The 18342-nt window shown below is 36.4% G+C and overlaps 1 protein-coding gene across 5 annotated transcripts in view; it reads right to left on the bottom strand.

The window, feature by feature from the left end:
- Positions 1-2679: 2679 nt before the first annotated feature.
- The window catches only part of SLCO4C1 (solute carrier organic anion transporter family member 4C1), a 31466-nt gene continuing 15803 nt past the window's right edge, over positions 2680-18342 (bottom strand). For 4 of the 5 annotated variants that reach the window (XM_062628499.1, XM_062628500.1, XM_062628503.1 and 1 more), the window contains 8 exons: positions 17728-17843; positions 17281-17425; positions 15201-15396; positions 10347-10500; positions 9067-9254; positions 6178-6242; positions 4065-4202; positions 2680-2931 (listed from right to left, as the gene is read on the bottom strand). In XM_062628499.1, the coding sequence (XP_062484483.1) occupies positions 2843-2931; positions 4065-4202; positions 6178-6242; positions 9067-9254; positions 10347-10500; positions 15201-15396; positions 17281-17425; positions 17728-17843 (1091 nt within the window). In that variant the 3' untranslated portion in view covers positions 2680-2842. The remainder of the gene's footprint in view (positions 2932-4064; positions 4203-6177; positions 6243-9066; positions 9255-10346; positions 10501-15200; positions 15397-17280; positions 17426-17727; positions 17844-18342) is intronic. The other variant, XR_009966612.1, reaches the window with a different exon arrangement.

The following is an 18342-nucleotide window of genomic DNA, read 5'->3' as shown; positions in this document are numbered from 1 at the left end:
AAGACTTAAAGATTTTCAGACATGAAAGATGCTTTTTTATTAACTTTCCTACTCCTGATCTACCTTTAACATGTTTTAGACCAGTAAGCAGCACAAGGCCCACTGTCACCATCTCAGTAATGAACTTCAAATATGTAAAAACAGTTAGCAAGCTGCAGCATTCCTAAGAATCTGGTTCTGTCCATAACAGATAAGTAGACATACTTGGGTCTACTTTGTTTACGACTACAATGTTTACAATGACATTTCAGGACATTTTGTACAGATACCTCCAATCACATTCAAAGGGACACTGGTTATTGGTCAGCTGGTGCTGAGGTGTTGTATTCTCTTCCCTTGTTATTTCCTTTATCATTATTATCATTGGTGGTAGCAGTAGTGATGTGTGTTATACCTTAGTTACTCAACTGTTCTTATCTCAACCTGTGGGAGTTGCATTCTTTTCGATTCTCCTCTCTGTCCCTCCGGGAGCAGGGGGAGGGCAAGAAAGGGGGGGAAGTGAGCGAACTAATTACCTGACTGGGTTTAAACCACGACAAAGAGGAAGTTCCTGTTACTCCGCCCCACAATTATTTTAACCTGCACAATGACGTTAATCAGCAGAAATTGTGGTCTATGATTTCACAGCCTAAGACAGATCACGAGAAGCAAACTTCAGCCAGCATATTGCACATCTTTACTATGTTTAAGTGATTTGCTATACCCAGCACAAACCATATCAGAAACTGGAAACTGAATTGAGATTTTTAACCCATATTCCCAAACCTAATGGAAGATCAGTTTGTAGGTCTTTCCTTGAAAGTTACCCATCTTGCTATGAGCCCATTTATAAGGAAACTGTGTTACCAGGAGACATTCAAGTTAATAGAGCAAGCATAAACTCTGTTGTTGCATTTTGCCCCATTCCTCCTCTGCCTCAAAAGCCATTAAGTCTTGAGCTTTCAGCAGGTGTAGATTATTTTGCTTTATTTCCTGAATAGGAATATCCTCTAAATAGTTATAGAGGGTCTTCTTCTTGAGTTGTATACTTAACCTCTACCAAGTTTAACAGCTGCATTTAAAGAATAGATGAAACATGACTCATATTCCATAATTCTTTGCCGGAAGTAGAGTCAATGAGTACAGCCTCTGTAATGAGATGAAAAGGGCACGCATACATTACATGAGTGACATGCACAGCCACTGCAAAAGAAATTAATTTTACATTAACACAGTGAAGCAAGTGCAGAGGATATCTTGCTAAAAAGTTACAGTCAATACTGAATATTTCAGTATCAGGCAATATAGTTTAGTACCTGGTAAAAGTGACTAATTTGCACATCTGTTGTGCTGTACAAATAAAAGTTTTAATAGCATGCAGTGTGAAAGTCAAAATGAACAACTAAACCTATATTTTCCTACATTTTGATGGTTGCATATGGTTGTGGTTTAAGCCCACCCAGTAATTCAGAACCATGCAACCACTCACACAGCCCTGCCTTCTTCCCTCCCACTCCTGGAGGGATGGGGAAGAGAATCAAAAGAATGTAAACCCCACAGGCTGAGATAAGAACAGTCCAGTAACAGGTACTGGAAATGACTACTGCTACCACCAACAATAATAACGATAAGGGAAATAACAAGGGGAGAGAATATAAAAGGGGAAAAAGAAAACAAACACAAAGTGCTGCACAATACAATTGCTCACCACCCACCAACCAATAACCAGCCTGACCTGAGCAGTGATCTGGCCCTTCTGGGTAATCCCCCCCCCAGTTTATATACTGGGCATGATGTGCTGTGGTACGGAATACCCCTTCAGCTAGTTTGGATCACGTGTCCTGCCCCTGCTTCCTCCCAGCTTTCCCTGCCCCTCCTCACTGGCAGACCACAAGACTGAAAAAGTCTTTCATCAAAGTAAACATTACTGAGCAACAACTAAAAACATCAGTGTTATCAGTGTTGTTCCCAGGCTGAAAGTCAAAACCACTCCTACTAAAAAGGAGAAAAATAACTGCTGCTGCTGAACTCGGGGCACATACATATTCTTTGGTATCTTTCAGCATTGCGTTTCTTGGAGTTGAGAATCCTAGAACTCAGTCACTTCAAAATGACAGAGGATACACAGACACAGTAAAAGAGTAGGTTTTATTTTATAGAAAAATTTTAACAGTGCTTAAGAGACAGCAGCTGGACAGCAATTTTCTGTATATGTAACAGGCAAAAACTCAGGCACTTAAGTTAACAAATATGTTGCTGTTGCAAACCCAGCTATCCTGTAACAACTATTCACATTTTTCTACAATACTAGAAAGTGAACTTATGGAATGAAGATAACATGTAAAAATATCTTCAAAACATGGCCATACTTGCACATCCCCAAGTGTATCTACAGTCAAAATCCCCAATTTAGGCACTAGCCCAGACTATGTGCACATTAAAATAAGTCCATTTTAAACATTCATATTTTCCTTTAATGTATTAAGTTACTTGCTTTCTCCTACTTTCTACTACTTCTCTCTTCACTAGTTTATTTTTCCTCTTTTTTTTCAAATCGAGTATTCCAGCTTGTTTCAAAGAAATTGTGAAACATCTAAAAATCAGACTGCAAATTTAAGTGTCACTTTCTTGGATGTACACAATGGAATTCTAAAAAGTATGCTTAGCAAGTCAGAGAACACTATGCACATTCACAAATACTTTTAGTTTATCAAGAATCAAAAAGGATCTTTTTATTTAGACAAACTAAATTTTATTTAGGTACACAAACTTTGGTACAAGTGTTGTTCTTATTGGCTGCTTTTGAAAGGTCCCGTTAGCTCCTGACTTATGTGTGTACGGCTGATACCATTTCTGAATCCTTTCATGAGAGGACTGCACTGGCTGCGGGAGGCTTATACAAACGTACTGCCATGACTGTGAAGATGATTGTGATGATTTTGCAAAAAGCACCTGAATGCAAAGAACAGAGAATCCTTGTTGCAGTCACCTTTAATAGCAGATAACAGTATTTCTGCTGCTTCTGAAGTTTCATATGGTGAATTAAGCTAAGACTTTAAAATGGATTCTGTGAATTTCAGCATATTTTACATGAACTGCAAAGGGCAGGTAAAGGCAGTCTTCCAACTTCAGACCACTCACCTGCCTGAGAGTTCCTGCTTGTAGCAGCTATTGCCATTACTTCAGTACTGTATTTACTCACCACATTCTAACCTGAAGTGCAAGTCTGCCTTATTTCTTGTTCCCATATGGTATTTCATGGTACCAATATTCTTTTTGCCACAAACTGAAACTCCCCACATACATACCTGTTAAGTATTCTCCTCAGCTACCCTAAAAGGTTGTTCATTTACTACTCACTGGTACAGTGGTGTTTGTGCAACTTGGTGTGGGACAAAGAGAGGGGTGAAAAAGAGGAGGCATTATATTTTATTACAAATATGCCTGAGAGATACTGAAACCTCAAGTTGTGACTCCTGTAGTTTCACTTTCAAGATTAGGTGTCAGCAGTTCAGTTTATGCACTGTATTACAGTTGCTAGAAGACAGCACAAAAGCAGTTATCACAGATGCAAGCTTAGCCTGCCTTCCCTCCCCCAGACATAACATATCTCACATACTGTAAGAGAACAGATTGTTATATAAGTTGGGAAAATTTCTGACTAGTGTTTGAGATATTTTCAAAACCTTGATATTAATTTGGGGAAAAAAACTGAAATATGACAAGGAAGAATATTCCTCAGACCCTAACATGCCAACAAACTGAGGGGTAAGACTAAAACATGTGCTCAATCCCTTAGAATTCAGTAGATAAAGTGTGACAATGAAGAAAAACCAAAGAACAAAACTATTTTTATATTATTGTTATTGGAAATATTTTTCTTTAGGTAATTTCTAACAGCCATTCAATGTGGTTTTTCCAATTATTATTTTGTGTTTAAATACTTATGAAAAATTAACACTTTTTAAAAAACACTGTTGCTAAAAACAAGTTTAAGGTTCCATTTTAAAGTAATACCTATGTAGCAGTCCAAGTCAGTATATCTCTTACACTGTACATGTACTTAATATGAAGAAGCCACTTACTTATGCCCATCAGCAGATAAGCCATTCTTTCATTGTCATAAACCCAACAGGCTCCTTTAGTGTTACAGTCATTAATATCCCACAGAGTACAACTGTTGTCTATAGCAACACCAAACAAAATTGGTCCAGGAATAGTACCTAAAAAAACACAGCAACGTGTAAGAATTTTCAGTTACTCAGAATAACCTTACCTGATCTTAATGAGTATGGTGAAATGCCTAGACATGGTGAGAGGATAAAATGGGAGAGCCACACAGTAAACATTTTAATCAAAATCATAGGGCTCATATTACATAGCAAGTGTGCCTCTTCCATGATTCTCACCAGGTAGGGTGTGGGTTAATTAATTCTTTATACAGGTCTCATTTTATCAAGCAAGAGATTTGTTCAAAAGATTCGACCTTCTCAGCTTTCTTAGTTTTTATTGGAAAAAAAAAAAAAAGTGTGATTGAAATCAGGGGAAAACAGCTAGTAAGAAGGATTTTAACTGAAGGAAAAAAGTCCCTTCACTCAGATCATCACTAACCTGTTCCAAATGCACAAACCAAACATATTATTATGTTGATATGTTCAGTCAATGTCAATGTTTATTTTTTTCCCACTCCTTAGATGCAGCCAAGCTTCCAGGGAAAAACTAACATAAAGTGAGTAGTGTTTAAAATGATTCGCATAGAATATGTCAAAACTTGTGTGATTTTTGTTACACAGTGCTTTGTAAAGCACAAGTGTTTTGCATCCAGCCAATTTTATCATAAACACTCCAGGCTGACCACTACATGTCTACCTAACCTATTCAAGGCTTAAACTGTTCTTGAGCTACTCAGCAGCTACGGCCTCAACACAGCTATTCTGTCTAGGACCCCTGTGTGATTCCTAAAATGTACAGCATAAATATCCTGCTGGTATCAATGTTGTTGCCACCTTCTTCAGTGACAGTTAATACAGACAGTGCAAGAAGTTCTACTATCCTCTGCTACACAGTGAAGTCAAGAGTTGAGATTCTGCCACAGATAACCGAGTAGAATGAATCAGAGAAGCCCTCACAAAACACTTAACAATACCTCCCTGCTAATTAATACCTGTGACGATATTTACTCTTGTTGTGCTTTATTAGTAGAATGACTTGGAATAATTGGAATTCCAGTAAGTAGAGCAAATCAGAACTCACAAGCCAGGTTGGATGGGGCTTGGAGCAACCTGGTCTAGTGGCTGGTGTCCTTATTCATGGCAGGGGGCTGGAACTAGATGAGCTTTAAGGTCTCTTCCAAACCAAACCATTCTTGGATTCTATGATATTTGATCTCAAATGACAGGGAATGGCTGCAGTACTAAATATAATATAAATATAAAAGCCTAACCAGTAACTGAGCCTTGAGCCAGTCTTGAACTACATATACTATTTAAAATGGTAAAGACTAAAACAAGAGTTTAAAGAGGAAAAAAAAATAAAAAAAAAAAATCAAATCAGTGGTTCAGAGAATACCTACATTTAAGTTAGTGTTTTATTTAAGGCGATTCACCTTACTGAGATTTTGGAGGCACTTAAGTTTAGAATTTAATTAGTAGATTTCCCACATATAAGCTTAGTAATTACTTATGTACAAATATCTACAAATTCAATAAAGGCTAAAATTAGTCAAAGGAATTTAAAGGGAAGGCAGAAGAGGGAAGACAACCTTTCCACTTCAAAATATATTGCCATGTCCAATAAGAATATGATTGTGTGAGACTGCGTCACTTTCTTTTAACTTCTGGAACTTGAGATATTAACTACAAACAGCTGTTGTCTATTACATCGCTGATTTCTTATTTTTTAACTTTCAGAATAGGTTTTCTTCTTGGGGAAGCAACAGCAGGTGCCTTTTGCTTAAAGAATAGTAATTACTTTTATTTTGTTTGTTCTGATAAGAAGAAAGGCTAAAATGAGCATGCATGCCCTATTTAAAAGGAATTTGTTATAAGGCATCTGCCTTATAACAAGTGTACTCTATAAGCCAACAACAGGCTGCTTGAAGCTCCTCTGAAAGCTTGTTACTGCATTATTTTTTAAGCCTAGAAAAACATCAAGCAAGTAGATTATTCAGAGGCAAGTGTTTCAACAAGAAAGTCATACCCAGTAGTCGTACAAACACTAACTGCACTCCAAGAGCGAATGAGCGCTGTTTATCTGGCACACACCTGTAAACAAGATTTGCAGTTTAAGACTTAGTAAACAACTTTTACCTGTTCTGTTTTTCTGCTTTGTCCCTCAGTGAATATGCTTTTCTTAATACACCCTTTTAACATGTTAGTTGCAGAAAGTTTTAGAAAACCAGTATGCAGAACAAGTAAGCAAATAACTTCAAAAGGTATTTTGACAAAAGAGGAACTCCAATTTCTCCAAGAATTTTAGATTGAACTAGTTTAACAAATAGTATAAATAAAAAGCTAGCTTACCAGCAGCACCCTGATAATACTATTGAGCATCTTTTTTTCCACAGAAAAAGTAAGAAAATAAAGGACAGTGCTAAAATGCAATCTTGAGCTACTATTCCTAAAGAAGTAATAGATTAACTGAGACTTCAGCAAATCACAAGCTGTTGTATTTCCCATAACCTTTATATGTAGTTACCCGACCTTACAATTAATCAGTTCTGGCCTATGTTATACAAATCAACATGTTGATTTAATAACTACCAAAATTTACCTCCTCATCTCCTACCTATTTCTCTCAGATATTTCACCAGCACCACTTTTCTCCTGCCAGTGTCTTTAAAATAGTACGATAAAGATTAAATATAGCCTAACTACATTTAGGCAATTTAGTTTCAGCACTGTTTTCTTTAACAAACTGTATCTTTGAAGCAGTGTCAGTGCGAAAAAGACTCTACTACTTAAATATTAGAATCATACAACTATAGAATAACTAGGGTTGGAAAGGACCTTAAGATCATCTAGTTCCAACCCCCCTGCCATGGGCAAGGACATCTCTCCTTAGACCATGTCACCCAAGGCTCCATCCAACCTGGCCTTGAACACTGGCGGGGATGAAGCATTCACAACTCTTTGTGCAACCTGTTCCAGTGCCTCAGCACACTCACAGTACACTTACAGTAATTCTGCTCTTCTTTTTATATGAATTAACCCCTACAGATAGGAACAGAAAGAAGAGGAATGCCCCACAGATACCACTGATTTACCATTTGCTATCTGGTAAACAGATTCTGGTTTACATTACCTAGTAAACAGATACCTGTTTTAAATTTAAGTATTTTTTCTAACTTTAAGATCCCATTAGAGCACAATATCATAGAATCATAGAATAGTTAGGTTTGGAAAGGACCTTAAGATCATCAGGTTCCACCCCCCCTGCCATGGGCAGGGACACCTCACACTAAACCATCTCACCCAAGGCTCTGTCCAACCTGGCCTTGAGCACCGCCAGGGATGAAGTTCACGACTTCCCTGGGCAAATCATTCCAGTGCCTCACCACCCTCACAGTAAAGAACTTCCTCCATATATCTAACTTGAACTTCCCCTGTTTAAATTTGAACTCATCACCTCTTGTCCTATCACTACAGTCCCTAATGAAGAGTCCCTCTCCAGCACCCTTGTAGGCCCCCTTCAGATACTGGAAGGCTGCTATGAGTTCTTATATTCAGGAATTATTCCACCACTCTGGAATATGTACGACAACCACAGAAAAACATCCAAAATGAGAGATTATGAGCAGCCACTGTTAGGACCTCCATACCCATACAGGAAAGTAGAGGAAAGAATTAGTTTTGCATAGTGCGGGTTGTTACTCCTACCACTAGAACACTCTTACAAACACATGGGTTTAAATTTGAAGCTACACAAAATAGGCCTGCTAAAAAAGTATCAGAACATAGTGTAGTAATTTATTCCATGATTTAGGTATTTAAATTAGGGTTTGCACATTTAAACTGCTCTACAGTCTTCCATAAAAACTGTTTCAATATTTCAGTTGAAGTATACAAAGATTAAAAATTCCAAGTGCTTAGAATTATCTAAATAAAACTATGACTACAAAACTATGTCAGCTCAGATTTGAAGATGATGCAACACTTCACGTCATTCTGATTTGACACTAACACAACAAACTGTTAATTCCAAGCTGTTAATTCTAGATTTACACCAACCCTGAAGCAGAGGCTTCTACAAATCACTGTTGCAGTGTAACATTCCCCTCCCGAACTCCCTACCTAGGAAGTTGTAAAAAGAGCATCTAATCATACCCTCCCAAAGCATCATATGTATACTGCATGTATTCCTACACATCATGAACATTTTCTCTCTAGAAGTATTAGAGGTGCAAGTCAGATTTCAACATAAAGTGAAAGAGCTTTACTTTCAGAACGAGGTCCATCTATTTAAAAAAAAAAAAATTTAGCTTCCTTGCATATGAATTTCACCAGTCTGAAAGAGTCAAACCACTGGTTAACAGCCATATACATGCTGTCGTATTTTATATAATAGACTACCATACATATAACATCAATATCATATGAAAGGTAGCCTGTAGTTCTCAACAGACTTCAATTTTGCAAGTCAGAACTCTGAACTGAGACAAGAATGAGAGGTTGAGAATACAACACTGATTGCTATTTTGTTCTTTTTCTGGTACAATCTGAAATCCTGGCACACAGGATTTCACAGGCCACTTTTATACTTTCTTTATCCGAGCATATAGTACATTTATTCTTTCTTGTTTTGACTAAAACAGTCAGAGGACTGCTCCCATAAAAGTGTGATTTTACCACAAGTAGGAAAGATGTAGAAATGTTCAATCTACTAACCAAATGTAACTACAGAACTACTGAACAATGGTATGACAGGCCTCTGCTTGAAGTGCTGCTTGCTTACTACACAAAGTACTAAAATAAGAAGTCCCTTGCACATTGGTTTAAGTCCACATTCCAAAGCAAAAGAAATTAGGATATTTCACTCATCTGAGCTTTCACAAGAAATCTACCTATTTCTCAGCTCTAAAAAGGGTACCTGAGAATGGCTACAGTTGTTGGAGTAACAGCCATAAATGTAAAAACAACAGCAAAAAAGAAGAAGGTCAGGAATAAAGGTAAAAGTTTGCATTGTGTTGGACATTTCCCAGAGACAGCTTCACAGAAGAGGTCTTCTAAACCAGCTTGTCTTTCTGGTTTCCCAATACAGGAACAGTTGTGGTACATCTACAAATAATTTATAAAAGAAAGATTAGGTCAAGAATGACATTAAGTAATACTAATATGGCAGATGTTAATTGGGTTAGCATCACACTAAATGTAAGGAATAACTCCTGACTTTGCCATAGGACAAACAGTCCATTTCCTGATGATTACATGACACTGTAACCCTCATTTTTAAAACTGGTTCAGCAGAGCTTGACTGATCCAGCTCACCTGAGCAAAAGGTATTTTTGGTTTGAGGATCTAAAGACCGCTATAGTCTCCATTTTGTGTGGAGCAAGTTTTAGGTACAAGCATTAAAATAAAAGCCCACACAATTCAAACAAAGCAAAATCTTAAAACTAAAGATTTTAGAGTTAGCAGCATGATGATATGCAGTACATAATACTATACAAAAATATGAATGACCACATCTATTGCAAAAAAATCCATACAGAAAAGAAACAGCTATGTCAGCTGACCAGATCAACTAGTGGTGCAATTCTCCTCGAATTCATTAATACATTGTGAAAATCTCCCTGAGTTAGACAGACCAGCACGAGGAGAGGAAAGGAGCTCAGCCCAACATAAATTATAAAAATCAAGCAACCAGCAAAATAATTTTGAAGAGAGCTTTAAATGGATTTGACCTAGTTTCAACCCAGGTATGCACTCCAAGTGATGAGGAAGGCTCAGCACAGGGATAGGAGTATGTAATAGAGACCAGTAGCAGGAATCACATTGGTATTGTGACTGAACTTCGTATTGAAATCGCTGTTTTGTTAAATGTAACTTGTACTGTATTTTCAGCATATTTTTATCACACTCCTGAATCATAACTCCTGTGTAACATCATCTGTCACAAGTAAATTTGACACCCCCACAAGAGGAATATCTAAAAGCACCTGGTCAGAGTATTGGACAATGACACGTACCAACATTCATCCTACTTAGATATGTGTTTCCAATCCACACCCATTTTTCTTGTAGTAACTATCACTGATTCATAAATACCATTATTTGCTGTCATACTAAGGGAAGAATATTTTCAATACAGAATGTATTTTGCAGGTAACCAGAACAGACCATGTTAGCTACCTTCACAGTATAAAGTACCTTTTCCATCTTGTTAATAACAAGTGATGCACATCCTGCGAAACAAGGAGAGAAGTACTGTACATCATCTCTGCCACAAACTGGGTAGTACATAGACCGTGAACATCCACAGTTAGCATTGCATGGTGCTGTTAAGTTATGTAGCATGCCTGTTCTGAAAGGTAAAAGTTAATAAGCTTTTAATAAAGTAGCTTAAAACCAGAAGACATAAATGAGTAATGCATTATTTACAGGATAATAAATCTCAAAATATTCAAGTGGTTTATGCACTTTTTTGTTTAAAAATAAGCCATGTTCTTAGTACTTACAACTCTTCCCATTTATTCTATACCAAGTTTTTTTCATACTACTATTCCTTTCATAGATTATTCCTCTAATTTCCATTCCACAAAACAGATGACAAAACTGTGTCTCAACATGATTCTTGTATCATCTCCTCCCTCCCCCACACTCATTAATTTGACTTTGTTCTTTTTAGATTTTTAAGAAAAAAAATAAAATCAAGAAGATTAAAAGCTGTACTTGGTGTTATTTATTCTGCTGATCACAGATTTTTTCCATGCTTTGGATTAAAGTGCACTTGCAATCCCACTGCATTTTAGTATTTTTAACAGTTACACAGACATCTACATTGTTAAGCATTGAGATGGCTGCACATGCTAAATGCAGAGGGGTAGGACATACAAAGTCTTATCACACCCACAAGGACCTCAAAGATGTTCTCACTATTTTGGGAATAACTAATGAACAGAGTGTAATTTAGCTCTTGCTTATTATAACTACTCTCGATTTAGGCATTTACTTCCAGTATAGGACATAGTATGGTTGTATTTGAAGTAGCCCCACTTTATTGTAAGTAGGGCTAAATAAAGTATTAGTTTATGATGTGCGGGACCTTCTTAAGTTTTCATTGAAGAAAACAGATTACACCCCTTGATTTTCTAACAGTGCATTACTAAGTAAAGAAGTTTCACAGCTTAAGAGCTCAGTCAGCTGATACCAGGATACTAACGCTGTCAGTAATTTAAATATTGTACTGTCAATTGAAAGTTACCAGATTCACTACCTAAGAGACAGATTTCTTCAAGAGAATTTAAAATGGGCACAAATACTAAGTGGAGAAATAATTTATCTAATAATTAAAGCAATAACTTACATAGAATTCAAACTGCACATGAAATATTAGGGACATCCTAACTACCAATATACTTAGTTTGGTGGTTGTACAGTTGAATCTTATTAAGTTACATTAGTTCATTCTTCATAGATAGAAGAATCAAAGTTAGTTTGCTTTGGCTTAAAGCACTACTACAGTGAACCATAAATTCACTAATCACAGATTTGTTTGAACAGAGACTCATTAACCTATGAGGCATGTCAAGCCTAGAAGTATGTAATCAATTCAGTAGCAACATTTCTTCTGTTTACATGGGCAGAAAACATCTCTGTTCCCTGACCTACAAAGAGGGACTAAAAAAAATACTTAGTTATGCATAGTTAGAGGAAGATAGTAACATACACAAAAAACACAATTTAGTGTAGGCTCTTCTGACATGGAAGTTGTTCTAACATCTCTTTTCTAAAGAAGCCCAGCATTAAGTGGTCTTCTAAAGCTCTATAGGTTGGGTATTCTTTCACGGCAAAGCAAAACAAGGAGCACCAGAGACCTGCTGGAATGCACGGAACTACAGAAGTAGTGCATTTCCGTTTCTTCCAGTTTTCAAGGAAATACTGGGCAAAAGAATTTGACAAAAATAAAACTTGAAGGTTTTAACAGATAAAGTAATCCACATTAGTTCTGTTTATAGCCTTATCTAGTAATAAGCAGAGTTACTACAAACAACATACTTTGTTCACCAAAATACAGACTCAAAAGGGACCCTGTACTCACGTGGCTCTAGTACTGAACTTACAAAAGCCTTCCCCACTCCCCAGCTCCAAGCTATTTTTCAAAGAAAGAGAATGCTTGCCATTAATAATTTTAAAATCTCCACAAAAATTAATCTGCATCCATTTCCAACTCGACTCTCAGAACACTCTCTTAATTTATTATTTCAGAAGAATTTGTTCAATAACATAAGCAGGAATCAGGCACTTGCCTACTCTTCCACAAGCTTATGTACTAGAAGCTTTAACAAATTTATATTTCAGCTGCTTGCTGCTTCATGGACAGCAGATACAGAACTGGCACTACATTAGTGCCACTATTTTGATGCAGGCTGTATATCCAACAAAATATAATCCAACATGTAACATGGAATTACATAAAACTGAACCATTGCTTATAATGGATACTGAGCAGAGTTATTTCAGGACTCGTAAACTCCAAATGTCATGTGTATATATACACACACACACACACACACACACACACACACACACACACACACACACTCTGCATATGACAGGTCTTCAGCAACGCCTAACCTACACAACTGCTGAAGTTACACAGAACTATAAAACACAAGTCAACTGTATTTAACCAAGGAAGAAAATCAATTCAGCTTTACCTTTTGTCAGCTTCTCATTATCACAGTACCTGGTGTAGGAATCTAGATAGCTTCACATACTATTTTTTATATAACTTCTTCAGTATTCAGTTGCTGAGTATAGATTCTTTTGCTCAATTTGTAACTATAAACTTTCCCAAATCAGTGTCTGCATCCTAGTTATCACAGTTCTGAAGTGTCCACAGTAATCTTACAGCTAGCATTTTTTCACACTAGAGCTATGTTTTAAGCATCAAATGTCAACCCTGACCTTTGAATTTCCTGTCAATTGATACATCAAGCTGTAAAGATGAAATCAGAATGAGTGTTAACTTTGCTTTAAGAAGAAGGAAGTACAAATGAATAGTTAAGGTATCATGGCATTAAATTTCTACTCTCTTAGAGAACGGGAAGACTAAGTAGCTGCCTTCAATCACAACTGTCTCCAAGCCCTCTGAATTTCTGTCCTGTTAACCTAAGGTTACCTATTTTACTGGTTTTACATTTACCTAAATGAGACACTTGAAAAATATCTGATTAGTCTTTCATGCCACTATTTTGGGGAAATTTTTGTAATATGTCAGTTATGTTTATGTCAATGATACCCTTGAAAGATCTAGGAAAATTAAGAGACTTCACATGGTGTGATTTTTGTGCACTTAGTTGCCTCAGTGAGTAAGATGTGACTTTCCTGCATTCTTCTATTTGTTATATGTTTATATTAAGTCAGTCAAAAAGCATGACAATGCCAAGTAAAGAAACTATGTATGTCTGTTTATTAGATGTTTACCATTTTTCCCAGAAGTATTACCTATATGCATGAGAGGCTACAAAACTAACTTCCCCCCTCAACCCATCTTCTGTATTTTCATTGCATACTTCATGCTACTGTGTCAGTAAAGTGTAGAGACACTCTTCCCCATCCTAGGATTCAAATGCCTTTTTATGCATCGAAGCATAGCTTACAGATACAGTTTTTGTACAAGATAGTGCTGCCTAAGCACTTTGTTAAAATGGGGGATTTGGGGAAAACAAAAATATTTTGGTAAATTACTCACACAGTAAGTTACACAGCAGGCTGCTCATACTTATGATTTTTTTTTCAAATGGTAGCTAGTCCCTAGCTACCAGTCTACTCGAGTTATTTTGCACAGCAGTATCTGGCTCTTTGGCAGACCTTCAAACAGCTGAAGTTGCCTCTGCCTCTGTCAATTCATGACAGAATAACTGACCACTTGAGAGCACAGTTTTGGCACAGCTATCTACCTTCCTCTGCTTTTAAACACTGCTCACACTATGGAAGTGTGTGCTATTTAAAACTGTGAGAATTGAGAAATCATAATCTTATAATTAATGCCTTAATAAGGCAAGATTAGACATTTTATACAACATAGTGCCTATGATCGTGATATAATCACATACAATGTTTTTAAAACAAGCAGACCTAGAAATCCATTCTCTAAAGAATGCTTATCAAAGCAGGTATTTATTTTTTAATCTTGCTTCATTTTTGTCTTCTCTTTTTTGACTCTTTTTCCCCACCGCTCTACTGGTTTCCAGAGTAAGCTTTGTTCACAGAAACAGGAAGAACATTCATCCTAGAATTTTTATTGCAATTACTACAAATATCTAAAGATGTGCAATACACTACATTCTTATAAGGAATGAGAATTGTGTTGTTTAAGGGAAAGCATGTATTTTCTTGAGAAGTCTTCCTATACACATTAGACAAAAGTATTTTTAATTATGTTTCAGTTAGCCATATTACTCCACCAATTTTATTCTTCAAGTTGGTCAATTGACCTATGCTCTCTTGGGCATTAAATTTCTATCTCTATCAGCCATTTTACCATTAAAAAAAAAAAATAAACCTTTCACTGTAAATGGAGGCTAGATATGCTAGAATCTGATGCTACAATAATGTCTTAGTTTTTCTAGGGAAAAATCTGCAACCATTGTAAGGTGTAGTTCACATCAGGGCTCTCATGAAAACGTTGACAAACAGACTCAAAAACTGCCAAGATTGTCAAGAGCTGGTTAACCAGACACAAAAAGACATACCACTTCTGCAGGGCTAGAAAATTAGCTTTAGTCAATACCATGGCTACACATAAAATGGTCACAAAAGCTGGGATTTTTGCAAGCAGGACCAGCCTGCTCAGAACATTCTGTAGGCAATGTACTATTACATTTTCTGAATCACCTATTACATGAAGATTCCATGAACAAGGTTTTAGAGTTCCGTAAAGCACTTCCATTGCATACAGAAAGGCAATATATGACATTTTTAAAGGTTTTGCATTCTGTGAAGTAGCTTATTTTAAACATTATCACCAAACCCGAGAGTTCATTAAAACATATTTACCCATTATATGTTTCAGAGACACCTGCGAAAGGTTCATTTCCACATTTAGCAAATAAAAACACTGTGTTTAATAGTAGGGCCACTGAACAAGTGCCTATCATGAACTTGATTATGCTTTTGCAATCCATTTTGCACTTCGAAACCAAGATGCCACTTACGACTTGGCCTAGTGCTGCTGCTGGAATTAATACAAGCCCTAGAGGAAAACAAGACACCAGCAATTACATAAAAATGAAAGATATAATTAGTGAAGCAATTTAAAATGCAATTTTATCCTAAGGGAAAAAAAAAAAAAAAAAAAAAAAATCACAGAAGTTACCTGTATCTTAAGATGAAGTCCATGTGATGTCATTTTCAAACCATTTTACTAGAATGTGTTAGCATAAGCAATTTATTCTGCCTTCACACTATCTTTAGCCTTTCCAGAAGTTCAACTTGACAGCATAATTGACTTCCAGTTGTCCAAAACCCAAGTTCAACATAGCAAACCTCAATTACTTAAAGTGTACTACATACTGGGCAGGAATCTCTGAGCCACTCAATGAAAACAGGTAATGCTCTTTCACTGCTTCAGTCCATTCTTCACATTCATGTTCTTTGTTAAACATTCACATTTTGAGCTTTTTAATAAAAAAACCTAATCACCACTATACAAGAGACAGCACAAGATACAATAAGGCATCTACATAAAGATTAGAAAAAAATAGATTAGAAAGTCTAGAACAGTGTGCCAGTTTCACTGTCTATATAACCCATGGTTAATCTTCATACTATTAGGAGTCCAGATACATAGCTGAGCACTTTTATGGCTAATCTACAATACCACACAGAACTCAGTTTAACATGCACTGACCTGAGACAGCTATTTTTAAAGACAGTTCAAGTACTGTAGCAGAACTGCACAGGCCACATACACAGAGTCAAAAGTGCTTTAAGTAGTTAACATAGCCATGGGTAACACTGAGACTAGCTAGCTCAACATTAGTTCAGGTACAGCTAGCTTTCAAAATTAGTGTAGGCATTTAAAGCTGTACATCTAGTTAATGCTACCAATATTTTCCAGTCAGAAATTCTACAGGCAATAGTGTATAGATCTACAGACAAATAAAGGAATATCCTCTTTTCCACTTCACTGCTGATTACTGCTTAACAATTGAGCATGTAATCCAATGAATTTCTATGCAAAACTTGCAAATACTCAATTTTGAAGCTATGATGTCTGAATAGGGAAAGTACTATGTGGTATTATCCAGGGAAATAAGTAATTCAGAAAGTGTCTCCCAAAGATATATTTCTCTTAGAACACTTCAACTAGCATATGCTTACATTGCAGCACTATACAGCTGAAGTAATTTAGCAAGACATATTCCAGAAATATTAAGTCTGCCATACTGTAAGCATCTGTTGGCCTATCTGCCTTGATCTGGATGCTGTTCTTCAGAAGTAATTGTGTCAGAGTTAATTATGTGACCCTACCTAGTGCACCTCTTCCATTGGATTTTTTCATTTGTTTCTCCAATATTCATCTATTCATAATCTTCCTCTGTTCTACCTCTTAGGTCTGCATACTGGATAATGGGAGTAAGCGACAATAAGGCAACCATAGAAGCAGCTGCACAGTAATTTTATAACATAACCTGATTAGCCATTTTATGGTAAGCTATCTCACTGTAACTTGGTAGAACTGAAGAACAGAAAAGCCAGGTCAAGCCCTGGCTCACCTGTAGTAAGCACTGCTTTTTTTTCCAGCTGCCTTTCATAGGCAGTAGGGACTAAGGCTTAATGTTTCTTTAGCTGATTTTTAATCAGGAAAACTAAATGTGTTTTTAACAAGAAGGAATAAATTATGGTTACTATCAGACAATGATTAGATCTGCACCCTTGGTGAATTACCCTTGGTGAATTAATCTCACGGGACAGGAAAGAAAATTCAAAAATATAATTTCGGCTATGAAAACTGCATTTCATGCAAGTCTATTCGCAATATCTTGACAAACACAAGATGCCAATATAAACTATAATGTTAATGAGGTACTCAGCACAAATGAATTGAACATGTAAAAATGAAAAGCCACATTACCTGCAAGGGTTGCTGAAAAGCTTGATGTTTTCCCAAACTGGTTTTCTATCAACTTTGGTAGAAATGTGGCAAAGCCTGTGGCAACTAAAGCTTCTGAAGTACTGGCTACTATTAGACTCATAAGCACTGGATTCTTCACCAGTATCTATGGGGGAAAATTAGCATTACACTCAAAGCTATTTCATTGTAGTACCATGTAATCTAGAAGTCACTATATTTTAAAGCAGATACTCTCATTTGGAACTTCACTAATATGCTTTTCTTACTTTAACGGTGCTAAGCATCAACAAAATGAATATGCATTAAATTAGCAGCAGCACTGGAGACTTACCTACCACAACACAATAAAAGAAGCAATTACCTTTCTGGACATTTATGTTTTACCTGAAAAAAAAAAAAATCATTTCTCAGAATATACCAGTTTTAGTAAAATCACAATTCCCTTACCAGGAGAGCCACGGGAAAGTCTTTAAAGCTTTTTCCAATATCCTGGGTCTCAACAAGCAGCTCACTTCCATCATCATGTGTTTCAGAGATCTTTTCAGACTGTATTTTTGCTGTTCCTACAAATGGACATATTTACTGACAACAAAATCATTGAAAACCCGTGCTCTTGGACTTGAAGTCAGAAAAAACAAAGTAAATGTTTACTTTCCTTCACAAAACTAGCTCAGACATTTTAGGTATTCTTGACTATTTTACTGGTACAGATCCATAAAAGTATCAACAACATACTGCTGCAGAAAGAAGTATTTGGCTGAAAGCATCATGCTTCCATTAGAAACCCTTGGCTGTAAGAAGATATTATTAGAAATATCCTAAGAATTTCAAGCTATCCTGAAACTCATTCAATTTTATTTTTTTTAATTGTCCTCACATTCTTGCCAGGCCCCTACTCCATTGTTTCTTTTCCTCCATCATTTCTCTTTCCAGGCAAGCACAATACATTCACTTTAGATGTTCTTTCAAGGGACTGCTAGATAATAACTACCTGAACAGAAATTGTATTAAACTTATTTTTTAGAACAATGCTCTGGGATACTTTGATCCATGTCTTATTAT

This window comes from Pezoporus occidentalis, unplaced genomic scaffold (genome assembly GCF_034315485.1).
Source record: "Pezoporus occidentalis ecotype Australia unplaced genomic scaffold, CSIRO_AGI_Poc_V1 ctg319, whole genome shotgun sequence".
Lineage (NCBI taxonomy): Eukaryota > Metazoa > Chordata > Aves > Psittaciformes > Psittacidae > Pezoporus > Pezoporus occidentalis.
Note: the sequence above shows the minus strand (reverse complement) of the source record. Positions and strands in the feature narration are given on the sequence as shown.